Raw genomic sequence first — 12,778 nt, 5'->3', positions numbered from 1 at the left:
GGAGCGGGAGGGCCAGAGCAGGGCGGGAGAGGGGGGCAGGAGCAGGGTGGGAGAGGGGGACAGGAGCAGGGTGGGAGAGGGGGGCAGGGTGAGAGAGTGGGGCAGGAGCAGGGTGGGAGAGGGAGACGGGAGCAGGGCGGGAGAGGGGGGCAGGGTGAGAGAGGGAGACAGGAGCAGGGTGAGAGAGGGGGGCAGGGTGAGAGAGGGAGACAGGAGCAGGGTGGGAGAGGGGGGCAGGAGCAGGGTGGGAGAGGGGGGCAGGGTGAGAGAGGGAGACAGGAGCAGGGTGGGAGAGGGGGGCAGGGTGAGAGAGGGAGACAGGAGCAGGGTGGGAGAGGGGGGCAGGAGCAGGGTGGGAGAGGGAGACGGGAGCAGGGTGGGAGAGGGGGGCAGGGTGAGAGAGGGAGACAGGAGCAGGGTGGGAGAGGGGGGCAGGAGCAGGGTGGGAGAGGGAGACGGGAGCAGGGTGGGAGAGGGGGGCAGGGTGAGAGAGGGAGACAGGAGCAGGGTGAGAGAGGGGGGCAGGGTGAGAGAGGGAGACGGGAGCAGGGTGAGAGAGGGGGGCAGGGTGAGAGAGGGAGACAGGAGCAGGGTGGGAGAGGGGGGCAGGAGCAGGGTGGGAGAGGGAGACGGGAGCAGGGTGAGAAAGGGGGGCAGGAGCAGGGTGGGAGAGGGAGACGGGAGCAGGGTGAGAGAGGGGGGGGGAGAGAAGGGAGAGAGAGAGGGAGGGGCAGGAGCGGGGGGAGGGAGCGGGAGAGGGGAGAGAGGGGACAGGGCGGGAGAGGGGGACAGGGAGAGAGGGGGACAGGAGCAGGGTGAGAGAGGGGGACAGGGCGGGAGAGGGGGACAGGAGCAGGGTGAGAGAGGGGGACAGGAGCAGGGCGGGAGAGGGGGGCAGGAGCAGGGTGGGAGAGGGGGGCAGGAGGCGCCGAGAGGAGGCGGGAGCAGGGAGAGGAGGCGGGCGCTGTGTGAGGGGGCAGGGGTGAGCCGGGGGAGAGAGACAGGGGGGGCCAGGGGCCGGGGGCAGGGGGCCCGCGGGGGGGCAGGGAAGCGGACGCAGGGGCGCGAGGGGGGCAGCCCCCTAGTTCCCGCCAAGCGGACGCGGCTCTCCGGGGGCCACAGACGGGCCCGGCGGGCGGGGGGGACAGGGGGGGCACCAGCCGGCCGGGTGGAGAGGCGCAGTCCGGGGGCGCCCCCACCCCTGAGACGCAGGGAGCGAGGGGGCGAGAAGGTCAGGGGTCGCGGGGCCTCGGGCAGAGGGGGGGGCGCCCGGCGGGCAGCGGCAGGGAAGAGGGGGAGTCAGAAGACGGGGAGACGCCGCCGAGGAGCAGAGCAATAAACCGTCTGGAAGGACACAGCCGTTTCTCTTGGCAGAGTTTTATTAACCCCCACCCCCACCCAGAGTCCCGCTGCAGCCCCTCCGCTCACCCGGGTCCGAACTCGCCGGCTCTGCCGCAGGACTGCCTGTGCAGCGGCCAAGGAGCCAGTGCTGATTCCTCACAGCGCTGCCCTTTGCCCCGCCCCCTGCCCAAATAAGGGCACCCTCGGGCTTAGTCTGCCTTCTCATTGGATGAGAGGGTTCCACTGGGCGTGGTGCTGGTGAGTAGCCCCGCCCTTTCTGGGGCGTGGCGGCCCCCCACTGGTCAGGGGCGTGGTCTCCTTTCGCCCCACCTCTCCTGGCCTGAGGTATTCAGGAAACAGTCTCCGATAGGCTGGGTGGGATGTCAATAACCGCTGCAGGTCGCCTGTACAGACAGAGGATAAAGCTTGGAATTAATACAGCGCAACACCCCTCCACCCCCTGCAACTGACGGGCTGCGTGGTGAGCGCAGAACTGAAATCAAAGCATGTCAGAACAGGATAAGAGGATAAGGATAAGAGAGCTTACAGTTCTGCTCACCATGTTATAAAAAAATACTGCGGCTCTGAAATCAGATGAGCAGCTAGATAAATCCTCCAGTCAGGACAGGAGGCCCTTCGTTACACAGAGGGGGGTGGGGGTGGGGAACAAGCTGCCCAGCCATGTTGTTGAAGCCGATACCCTGGCTCCTCTCCAGACACAGCTGGGTGAGACCCTCCAGTCAGGACAGGAGGCTCTTCTGTACACAGAGGGTGGTGGGGGTGGGGAACAAGCCGCCCAGCCATGCTGTTGAAGCCGATACCCTGGCTCCTCTCCAGACACAGCTGGGTGAGATCCTCCAGTCAGGACAGGAGGCTCTTCTTTACACAGAGGGGGGTGGGGGTGGGGAACAAGCTTCTTCTTTACACAGAGGGGGGTGGGGGTGGGGGTGGGGAACAAGCTTCTTCTTTACACAGAGGGGGGTGGGGGTGGGGAACAAGCTGCCCAGCCATGCTGTTGAAGCCGATACCTTGGCTCCTCTCCAGACACAGCTGGGTGAGCTCCTCCAGTCAGGACAGGAGGCTCTTCTTTACACAGAGGGGGGTGGGGGTGGGGAACAAGCCGCCCAGCCATGCTGTTGAAGCCGATACCCTGGCTTCTCTCCAGACACAGCTGGGTGAGACCCTCCAGTCAGGACAGGAGACTCTTCTTTACACAGAAGGGGGTGGAGGTGGGGAACAAGCCGCCCAGCCATGCAGTTGAAGCCGATACCCTGGCTCCTCTTAAGGTGAGACCCTGGGATCAATTAGCCAGTAACTCATTCAGGCTGAATGGCCTCCCATCATGCTCGGCTGCTCTCCTGTTCCAAGGCCAGCAGCAGGAACCGGGGCGCGAGACTCACGCAGGGTCAGCTGTCCAGGGCTCCCCGAGCAGCTCTCAGCGTACAGACGGGCAGCGTGGAGCTGGGGCCAGCCCACCAGCGCCCCCAGCAGGCCAGAAAACTCCTGCTCGCTCACCCAGCCCTTTCCCCCGCTGTCGTACAGCTGCAACACACAGACACACAGCGGTCATGGGGTGCCAGCCGCTAGCTGGAGACAGAACTGTCCCATAGACACAAAGGCTGGAGACTACATCTGAAGCACTGCGCTAGGTCGAACACACACAAGAGAGAAAGGCTGAGCTAACGGGCTAGTGACTCCAATACTGAGCGTGGGACACACACACACACACACAGCAGGACTCACAGTGAAGGCAGTGTGGATGAGTCGCTCTCTGGGACAGAGGTCAGTGACTGTGTCCTGACTCTCTCTCTCTCACACACACACACACACACACACACACACACACACACACACACACACACAGCAGGACTCACAGTGAAGGCAGTGTGGATGAGTCTCTCTCTGGGCCAGAGGTCAGTGACTGCAGCCAGACTCACAGCCAGCTGCCTCAGGTCCAGCAGACTGTCTTTCCCCTGGAACACACAGCACTGTCAGAGAAACCTGTTCCTACACAACTGAAAACACACACGAGCAGCAGGACTCAGAGTGAAGACAGTGAGGAGGACACACACACAGTCACAGAGCACAGGCACAGCACACACGCACAGACACAGAGCACAGACACAGACACAGAGCACAGGCACAGCACACACACACAGACACAGAGCACAGGCACAGCACTCACACACGCAGACACAGAGCACAGGCACAGCACTCACACACACAGACAGAGCACAGGCACAGCACACACACACAGAGCACAGGCACAGCACTCACACACAGACACAGAGCACAGGCACAGCACACATACACAGAGAACAGCACACACACACAGACACAGAGCACAGGCACAGCACTCACACACAGACACAGAGCACAGGCCCAGCACACACACACAGACACAGAGCACAGGCACAGCACTCAAACACAGACACAGAGCACAGGCACAGCACTCACACATAGACACAGAGCACAGGCACAGCACTCACACATAGACACAGAGCACAGGCACAGCACACATACACAGAGAACAGCACACACACACAGACACAGCACAGGCACAGCACTCACACACAGACACAGAGCACAGGCACAGCACACACACACAGACACAGAGCACAGGCACAGCACTCACACACAGACACAGAGCACAGGCACAGCACTCACACACAGACACAGAGCACAGGCACAGCACACACACACAGACACAGAGCACAGGCACAGCACACACACACAGACACAGAGCACAAGCACAGCACTCACACACAGACACAGAGCACAGGCACAGCACACACACACAGACACAGAGCACAGGCACAGCACTCACACACAGACACAGAGCACAGGCACAGCACACACACACAGACACAGAGCACAAGCACAGCACTCACACACACAGAACACAGACAGCACGGGTACAGCACACACATAGCACAGAGCACGGGCACAGACACAGATCCTAGCTACTACAGACCAGCACACACACACACAGTGTGGTTCTGACACACAGAGTACCTGTGTGTACAATGTGAAAATATGCTGAGCTGCTTGTCTGTCCATCACTCTGAGAAGAGAGGTCAGCTGATCCACATTGACCATCCTCTCATCCTCTGATTGGCATCTCTCAATCAAGTCCTCAAAAACAGCCTGAGCACCTTCATCACTGACCATCAGAGAGAGAGGGGTTAATACAGACACACTGACTGACTGGACACTCCAGTCCATTAACACTGCACTGAGAGAGAGGGGTTAATACAGACACACTGACTGACTGGACACTCCAGTCCATTAACACTGCACTGAGAGAGAGGGGTTCATACAGACACACTGACTGACTGGACACTCCAGTACATGAACACTGCACTGAGAGAGAGGGGTTCATACAGACACACTGACTGACTGGACACTCCAGTACATTAACACTGCACTGAGAGAGAGGGGTTCATACAGACACACTGACTGACTGGACACTCCAGTACATTAACACTGCACTGAGAGAGAGGGGTTCATACAGACACACTGACTGACTGGACACTCCAGTACATTAACACTGCACTGAGAGAGAGGGGTTCATACAGACACACTGACTGACTGGACACTCCAGTACATTAACACTGCACTGAGAGAGAGGGGTTCATACAGACACACTGACTGACTGGACACTCCAGTACATTAACACTGCACTGAGAGAGAGGGGTTCATACAGACAGTATAGTTCAGCTCTCAATACTCACCATCTCTGTGCCAGAATGTCAAGTGCTTCTCTGGCTGGAGGTTCGAAGGGCAGGCTGAGATACCCTACTCGGGTCACCGGCGTGCTCCCCTCAATCACGAACTCCGTGGCAGGAACCCCAAGCGCTCTGTGCAGAGAGGGAGCACAGCAAGTAACACAGGGGTGAGAGTGAAGGTCTTGTGGTCACCCCTTCACACAGTATCAAACACCACTGGAGAGGTCTGGGTTCGCCCACTCGTCCCCACTGCTGGTACAGCTCCTTCTCCCACTCTCCGGCTTCTCTCCAGACACAGCTGGGCGAGATCCTCCAGTTAGGGCAGGAGACTCTTTACACAGAGAGTGGTGGGGGTGGGGAACAAGCTGCCCGGCCATATTGTTGAAGCCAATACCCTGGCTTCTCTCCAGACACAGCTGGATGAGATCCTCCAGTCAGGACAGGAGACTCTTTACACAGAGAGTGGCGGGGGTGGGGAACAAGCTGCCCAGCCCTGTTGTTGAAGCCGATACCCTGGCTTCTCTCAGGACACAGCTGGGTGAGCTCCTCCAGTCAGGACAGGAGGCTCTTTACACAGAGAGTGGTGGGGGTGGGGAACAAGCTCCCCGGCCATGTTGTTGAAGCCGATACCCTGGATTAGTGAGCTCCTTGATCAATTGGCAACTAGGAAGGAGGATGTTTGGGTATTGCTTTACGTTCTTAAATTTAGCGTGAAGCCCCGGGCCTGCGGGTCCTGCACCAGAGCGATAGTGAGGCTCAGAGGCTCTGTTAAGAGCTCCGGACGCAGACCGAGCCCAAGACGCTTCAATCCCAGGTCAGCCCACGCGCCCCGCGGCCACTCACCTGGCCATGACCTTCCGCACGTTGTCCGCGAAGAGGGCGGGGCTCTCCCGCTCTTCCTGCGAGGGGGTGTAGACAGGCAGGAACTGCAGCCAACAGGGAGAGAGGAGGTGTGTTGAGGGGGGCGGGGCTAGGCGGGAGGGAGGAAGACCAAGTGAAGGGGGGGTTTACCTCCACTGTGACGTTGGTGTAGAGCTGAGAGGCCGTGTACCACATGACCTGGGTCCTGCAAGGAGAGCACAGCAGTTAACATGACAGAGGGCGTGTGCTACAGGAGTCTACAGGAGCCCACTGGAGTCTACAGGAGCCTACAGGAGCCCGCAGGAGCCTACAGGAGCCCAATGGAGTCTACAGGAGCCCGCAGGAGCCCACTGGAGCCCGCAGGAGCCCGCAGGAGCCCGCAGGAGCCCACTGGAGTCTACAAGAGCCCACAGGAGACCACAGACCACAGGAGCTCTCCCAGCACTCACCAACTCAGCCCCTTCCACGTCCACCTCACTGTGTCCTGCAGGCAAGACAACACAGGGGTCAGTCCAGGACAGGTCATGCAGGGGCTGGACACTGACAGGGCAAGCTGGTCTGCAGGCTGACCGCCTGGAAACACTCAGCCAGCACGTCAGACTGACACTCCTTCATCATCATCATCATCTCTCAGTGTCACTCAGCCAGCACGTCAGACTGACACTCCTTCATCATCATCATCATCATCATCATCATCGATCAGTGTCACTCAGCCAGCACGTCACTCACTCCTTCATCATCATCATCATCATCATCTCTCAGTGTCACTCAGCCAGCACGTCAGACTGAAACCCTTTCATCATCATCATCATCATCTCTCAGTGTCACTCAGCTAGCACGTCAGACTGACACTCCTTCATCATCATCATCATCATCTCTCAGTGTCACTCAGCTAGCACGTCAGACTGACACTCCTTCATCATCATCATCATCATCATCATCTCTCAGTGTCACTCAGCCAGCACGTCAGACCAACACTCCTTCATCATCATCATCCTCCTCAGCCAGCTGTCCCATGATTCCCCTGAAAGGGCCTCACCAGTTGATTGGGGTAGTGTAGCAGAACTGGCTGGACAGGGACACCAGCAACAAACGCCCCTAAAACACACAGAGGAAATCAACATCAACACAGCACAACACACCACACCACAATAAAGTACAACACAATACACCACAGCACACCACACCACAATAAAATAAAACACAGTACAACACACCACAGTACAGTACACCACAGCACACCACAGTACAGTACAACACACCACACCACAGTACAGTACATTACACCACAGTACAGGACAGTACAACACACCACAGTACAGTACACCACAGTACAGTACACCACAGTACACCACAGTACAGTACACCACAGTACACCACAGTACAGTACAACACACCACACAACAGTACAACACACCACACCACAGTACAGTACATTACACCACAGTACAGTACAGGACAGTACAACACACCACAGTACAGTACACCACAGTACAGTACATTACACCACAGTTCACCACAGTACAGTACAACACACCACACCACAGCAGGCAGGCAGGCAGGCAGGCAGGCTTCAGAGACACTAGCTACCCCAGCCAGATCCCGCCAGCAGCTGGGAGGACAAGAGGAAAGCACCTGGAGGACAGGTGGAGGACAGGTGGGGGAAGAGCATGCAAACTCCGCACAGGTGATGCCCTATCGCAGCAGAAAACCCAGGACCCCAGAGCTGCAAGGAGCACAGAAGGAACACGCAAGCTCCGCCCAGAAGGAGCTCCAGTCTCCAGTCTCGCCCGGGAGCCCAGTCCCTCGCCCCCAGGCCCTCCGCTGTGCTGAGAGGAGCGCGGACACTCACCGGGCTTGAACCGGAGCAGAGCCCTGCCGCTGGTGGTGGTGCCCTCGGGGAAGATCAACACCTGGCAGACAGACGGGGCAGGAGGGGGGAGAGGGTAAGACTCCCGCCTGCGGCCCTGCGCGTCGGGAGACACTGCGAGCGAACAGTTTGAGGGCTTACACACACACACACACACACACACACACACACACACACCTGTGGCCAGGCGCCCTGGGAGGTCAGCCTGTGGGTCAGCTGCTCCACACACCTCCGACGGGACGACGGATCGTGGCGGGAAACAAGGAGAGACTGATTAAACTGCAACAGAGCTGAGAGAGAGAGAGAGAGAGAGAGAGAGAGAGAGAGAGGGAGAGAGGGGTTCATACAGAGACACTGACTGACTGGACACACCAGTACATTAACACTGCACTGGGAGTGATCAGAAGATGGACACTCTGAAAGCCCAGACTGACAGGTACTGTAGGTGCTCCTCACCATGCTGTTTAGCGAGTTTGACCTCTATGGAATGATGCTGAAAGTTGTTTAACTCGTAGCTCCAATAAAGTGCACTCAAGCTCAAGAAGGAGGAAGGTGTGGACTCTGTCTGCAGACACACCCACTCCGACTCTCCTGTCTCCTTTCCCTGCCCCCTCCTCCTGTCTCACCTCCTATCACTGGCAGGCTGAGGTTCTCTGACCGAGACACCACTGTGGGCAGGTCAGTGGCCACCAGGACCAAGGTGTCCAGGAAGCTGCTGTGAGGGGCGACAGCTAACAGAGGAGCATCCTGGGGTCGTGCCCTCTGACCTTTGACCCTGATCCACAGGAAGCCCAGGGTGAAGAAGACAGCACGGCTCAGGAAAAGTACAATGTGGTGGAGCAGCCAACTAGACAGAGAGAGAGAGAGAGAGAGAGAGAGAGAGAGAGAGAGAGAGAGAGAGAGAGAGAGAGAGGTTCATACAGACACACTGACTGACTGGACACTCCAGTACATGAACACTGCACTGAGAGAGAGGGGTTCATACAGACACACTGACTGACTGGACACTCCAGTACATTAACACTGCACTGAGAGAGAGGGGTTCATACAGACACACTGACTGACTGGACACTCCAGTACATTAACACTGCACTGAGAGAGAGGGGTTCATACAGACACACTGACTGACTGGACACTCCAGTACATTAACACTGCACTGAGAGAGAGGGGTTCATACAGACACACTGACTGACTGGACACTCCAGTACATTAACACTGCACTGAGAGAGAGGGGTTCATACAGACACACTGACTGGACACTCCAGTACATTAACACTGCACTGAGAGAGAGGGGTTCATACAGACACACTGACCGACTGGACACTCCAGTACATTAACACTGCACTGAGAGAGAGGGGTTCATACAGACACACTGACCGACTGGACACTCCAGTCCATTAACACTGCACTGAGAGAGAGGGGTTCATACAGACACACTGACTGACTGGACACTCCAGTACATTAACACTGCACTGAGAGAGAGGGGTTCATACAGACACACTGACTGACTGGACACTCCAGTACATTAACACTGCACTGAGAGAGAGGGGTTCATACAGACACACTGACTGGACACTCCAGTACATTAACACTGCACTGAGAGAGAGGGGTTCATACAGACACACTGACCGACTGGACACTCCAGTACATTAACACTGCACTGAGAGAGAGGGGTTCATACAGACACACTGACCGACTGGACACTCCAGTCCATTAACACTGCACTGAGAGAGAGGGGTTCATACAGACACACTGACCGACTGGACACTCCAGTCCATTAACACTGCACTGAGAGAGAGGGGTTCATACAGACACACTGACCGACTGGACACTCCAGTCCATTAACACTGCACTGAGAGAGAGGGGTTCATACAGACACACTGACTGACTGGACACTCCAGTACATTAACACTGCACTGAGAGAGAGGGGTTCATACAGACACACTGACTGACTGGACACTCCAGTACATTAACACTGCACTGAGAGAGAGGGGTTCATACAGACACACTGACTGACTGGACACTCCAGTACATTAACACTGCACTGAGAGAGAGGGGTTCATACAGACACACTGACTGACTGGACACTCCAGTACATTAACACTGCACTGAGAGAGAGGGGTTCATACAGACACACTGACTGACTGGACACTCCAGTACATCAACACTGCACTGAGAGAGAGGGGTTCATACAGACACACTGACTGACTGGACACTCCAGTACATTAACACTGCACTGAGAGGTTATACAGTCCAGGAGCTGACTCTACCTCCTCCAGCCCGTGATGCGCTGCTCCCGCTGCCGGGGGGACAGTCCAGCGACTCTCAGCCAGGCGACCGGCCAGAGCAGCAGGAGGACCAGGGCCGCCGCCGCCACACGCAGGGGCACCAGCACGGCGCCCAGCAGCGCCACCTGTGGGCGGAGGCGCAGCGTTACGGCCGGCGGGCCGGAGCGGAGACGCGGCGGAGGCGAGAGAGAGGCGTTACCTGCAGCCGCCGCGCCGGCGTCAGCCGGAGCTCGTGTGCGAACGGGCTGGCCGTCCTGCGTGGCGCGTCCGTGTCCGTCTCCCCCCGCGGGCCGTCTTCTTCCTCCTGCCCGCTCCTCCTCCTCTTCCTCGCCTCTGCTCTGGCCGCGGCGCCGGCGTTCCCCGTCTCCATGGCGACGCCGGCCGGCCGGGCAGAAAGTTTCTAGTTTGTAAACAGTAACCGAGACCCGCCTGCCCCCCCGAGCCGAGAGAGAAACTCAAACCACCGGCGAGAGGCACAGGTGTGTCTCTGGGGCTGGACTGTCCCTCGGTGTCCCTCTCCTGTCCGCAGTGCAGGTCTGTCTCTGGGGCTGGACTGTCCCTCGGTGTCCCTCTCCTGTCCGCAGTGCAGGTCCGTCCCTCGGTGACCCTCTCCTGTCCGGTGTGTGGACAGACCCTGGACTGTCCCTCAGTGTCCCTCTCCTGTCAGGAGTGCAGGTCTGTCTCTGGGGCTGGACTGTCCCTTAGTGTCCCTCTCCTGTCCGGTGTGTCTCTGGGGCTGGTCTGTCCCTCAGTGTCCCTCTCCTGTCCGGTGTGTCTCTGGGACAGGTCTGTCCCTCGGTGTCCCTCTCCTGTCCGGAGTGCAGGTCTGTCTCTGGGGTTGGACTGTCCCTCAGTGTCCCTCTCCTGTCCGGAATGCAGGTCTGTCTCTGGGGTTGGACTGTCCCTCAGTGTCCCTCTCCTGTCCGGAATGCAGGTCTGTCTCTGGGGTTGGACTGTCCCTCAGTGTCCCTCTCCTGTCAGGAGTGCAGGTCTGTCTCTGGGGCTGGACTGTCCCTTAGTGTCCCTCTCCTGTCCGGTGTGTCTCTGGGGCTGGTCTGTCCCTCAGTGTCCCTCTCCTGTCCGGTGTGTCTCTGGGGCTGGACTGTCCCTCAGTTTCCCCTCTCCTGTCCGGTGTGTCTCTGGGACAGGTCTGTCCCTCGGTGTCCCTCTCCTGTCCGGAGTGCAGGTCTGTCTCTGGGGTTGGACTGTCCCTCAGTGTCCCTCTCCTGTCCGGAATGCAGGTCTGTCTCTGGGGTTGGACTGTCCCTCAGTGTCCCTCTCCTGTCAGCAGTGCAGGTCTGTCTCTGGGGCTGTCCTGTCCCTTTGGGGCTGGACTCACCGGGATGACTGGTATTAAAACAGCAGCACTTGTTTCGAAGACGCCGAGATTCCTTCTGTGCGCCGACCGGCTCTTCCGGCCGCCCCGTCCTTCCACACACGGTCTTTCCGTGTCTGAGTCAGCCCGACACACCCCGGCTCACACCCGCCCGCCCCCGGCTCCGGCTCGGACCCGCTCCCCCGGCCAGCCGGTGCGCGCAGCAAGTGGCGGTTATCGCGTGCCGGAGCGACGTCACAGTCTCGCTGAGTCACCGGGGCAACAGATGCGGCACCACCCGCGTCGCGAGCAGGTGCCCCGCGGGAGTGGGGGGGGGTCAGCGCGGGTGAGCGTCATCGTGTCCTCGTGTTTCCAGCTGGAGCGAGGGGTGACCGCAGTTCTCCCGTCCCTCCGCTCACTGACCATCTTACCCAGTTCAGTCTACCCCTGGACAGGTCACACACACACACACACCCTGGACAGGACACCAGCCCCTCACAGGACACACACACACACCCTGGACAGGACACCAGCCCATCACAGGACACACACACACACACACACCCTGGACAGGACGCCAGCCCCTCACAGGACACACACACACACACCCTGGACAGGACACCAGCCCCTCACAGGACACACACACACCCTGGACAGGACAACAGCCCATCACAGGACACACACACACACCCTGGACAGGACACCAGCCCATCACAGGACACACACACCCTGGACAGGACACCAGCCCCTCACAGGACACACACACCCTGGACAGGACAGGACACACACACACAGGCAGGTAAGACATTGGGATTTGTCCTGATTTGGAAGTGATGAGAAATGACTTGGGGGCGGAAAGCACCTGAACAAGATAAATTATGATGTAACTGTTACCTTGTCTAAACTTAATGAGAGGTGTTCATATAGACCGTTTTAAGTATATATATTAATGTCAAGCAGGGTGTGTTGTGATCATCGGTATTTATTTGTGAAAAGAAAAAGTTCATAAAAATGGAAAATAAAATCACACCAGGGCCAGTTTTCCCAGAAGACAATTAACGCACCAGCAGGGGTTTGGACTGCGGGAGGAAACTGGGGCACCTGCAGGGAACCCCCGCAGACCCTGGGGAACGTGCAGACTCCACACGGACAGCACCCCAGGCCTGCTGTCATGAGCACATGAGACCTCAGCTCCTCCAATTAAGCAATTAATGAGATCAAGAAGGTAACGGAGTCAGCAGGAAAACCCGAAGGAGGTTTCTCGCTCCTGGACTGGAGCCACACAACGCCGCTGTAGAGCAGCAGAACACCAAGTGAGTCCGGGCCAGGAAGGGATCCAGGCCAGGTCTTTGCTCCAGCTGATGCCAATTTATCA

At 58.2% G+C, this 12,778-nt stretch overlaps 1 protein-coding gene across 2 annotated transcripts; it reads right to left on the bottom strand.

The window, feature by feature from the left end:
* Positions 1-1,361: 1,361 nt before the first annotated feature.
* On the bottom strand, positions 1,362-11,652 carry lpcat4 (lysophosphatidylcholine acyltransferase 4). Of its 2 annotated transcripts, none has more exons than XM_069188712.1 (14): positions 10,288-11,647; positions 10,071-10,213; positions 8,427-8,647; positions 7,978-8,090; positions 7,783-7,843; positions 6,970-7,028; positions 6,380-6,414; positions 6,081-6,135; positions 5,913-5,995; positions 5,076-5,201; positions 4,357-4,504; positions 3,216-3,314; positions 2,742-2,883; positions 1,362-1,745 (listed from the first exon to the last, which is right to left on the bottom strand). In XM_069188712.1, the coding sequence occupies exons 1-14, from the start codon at positions 10,456-10,458 to the stop codon at positions 1,564-1,566; spliced, it is 1,638 nt and encodes a 545-aa protein (XP_069044813.1). In that variant the 5' UTR covers positions 10,459-11,647; the 3' UTR covers positions 1,362-1,563. The 2 variants fall into 2 exon arrangements, 1 of the variants encoding a protein (XP_069044813.1); XR_011189391.1 differs by having other exon boundaries at positions 1,657-1,745; positions 2,370-2,883; positions 10,288-11,652.
* Positions 11,653-12,778: the final 1,126 nt, after the last annotated feature.

Source organism: Lepisosteus oculatus, chromosome 4 (assembly GCF_040954835.1).
Source record: "Lepisosteus oculatus isolate fLepOcu1 chromosome 4, fLepOcu1.hap2, whole genome shotgun sequence".
Taxonomy (NCBI): domain Eukaryota; kingdom Metazoa; phylum Chordata; class Actinopteri; order Semionotiformes; family Lepisosteidae; genus Lepisosteus; species Lepisosteus oculatus.
Note: the sequence above shows the minus strand (reverse complement) of the source record. Positions and strands in the feature narration are given on the sequence as shown.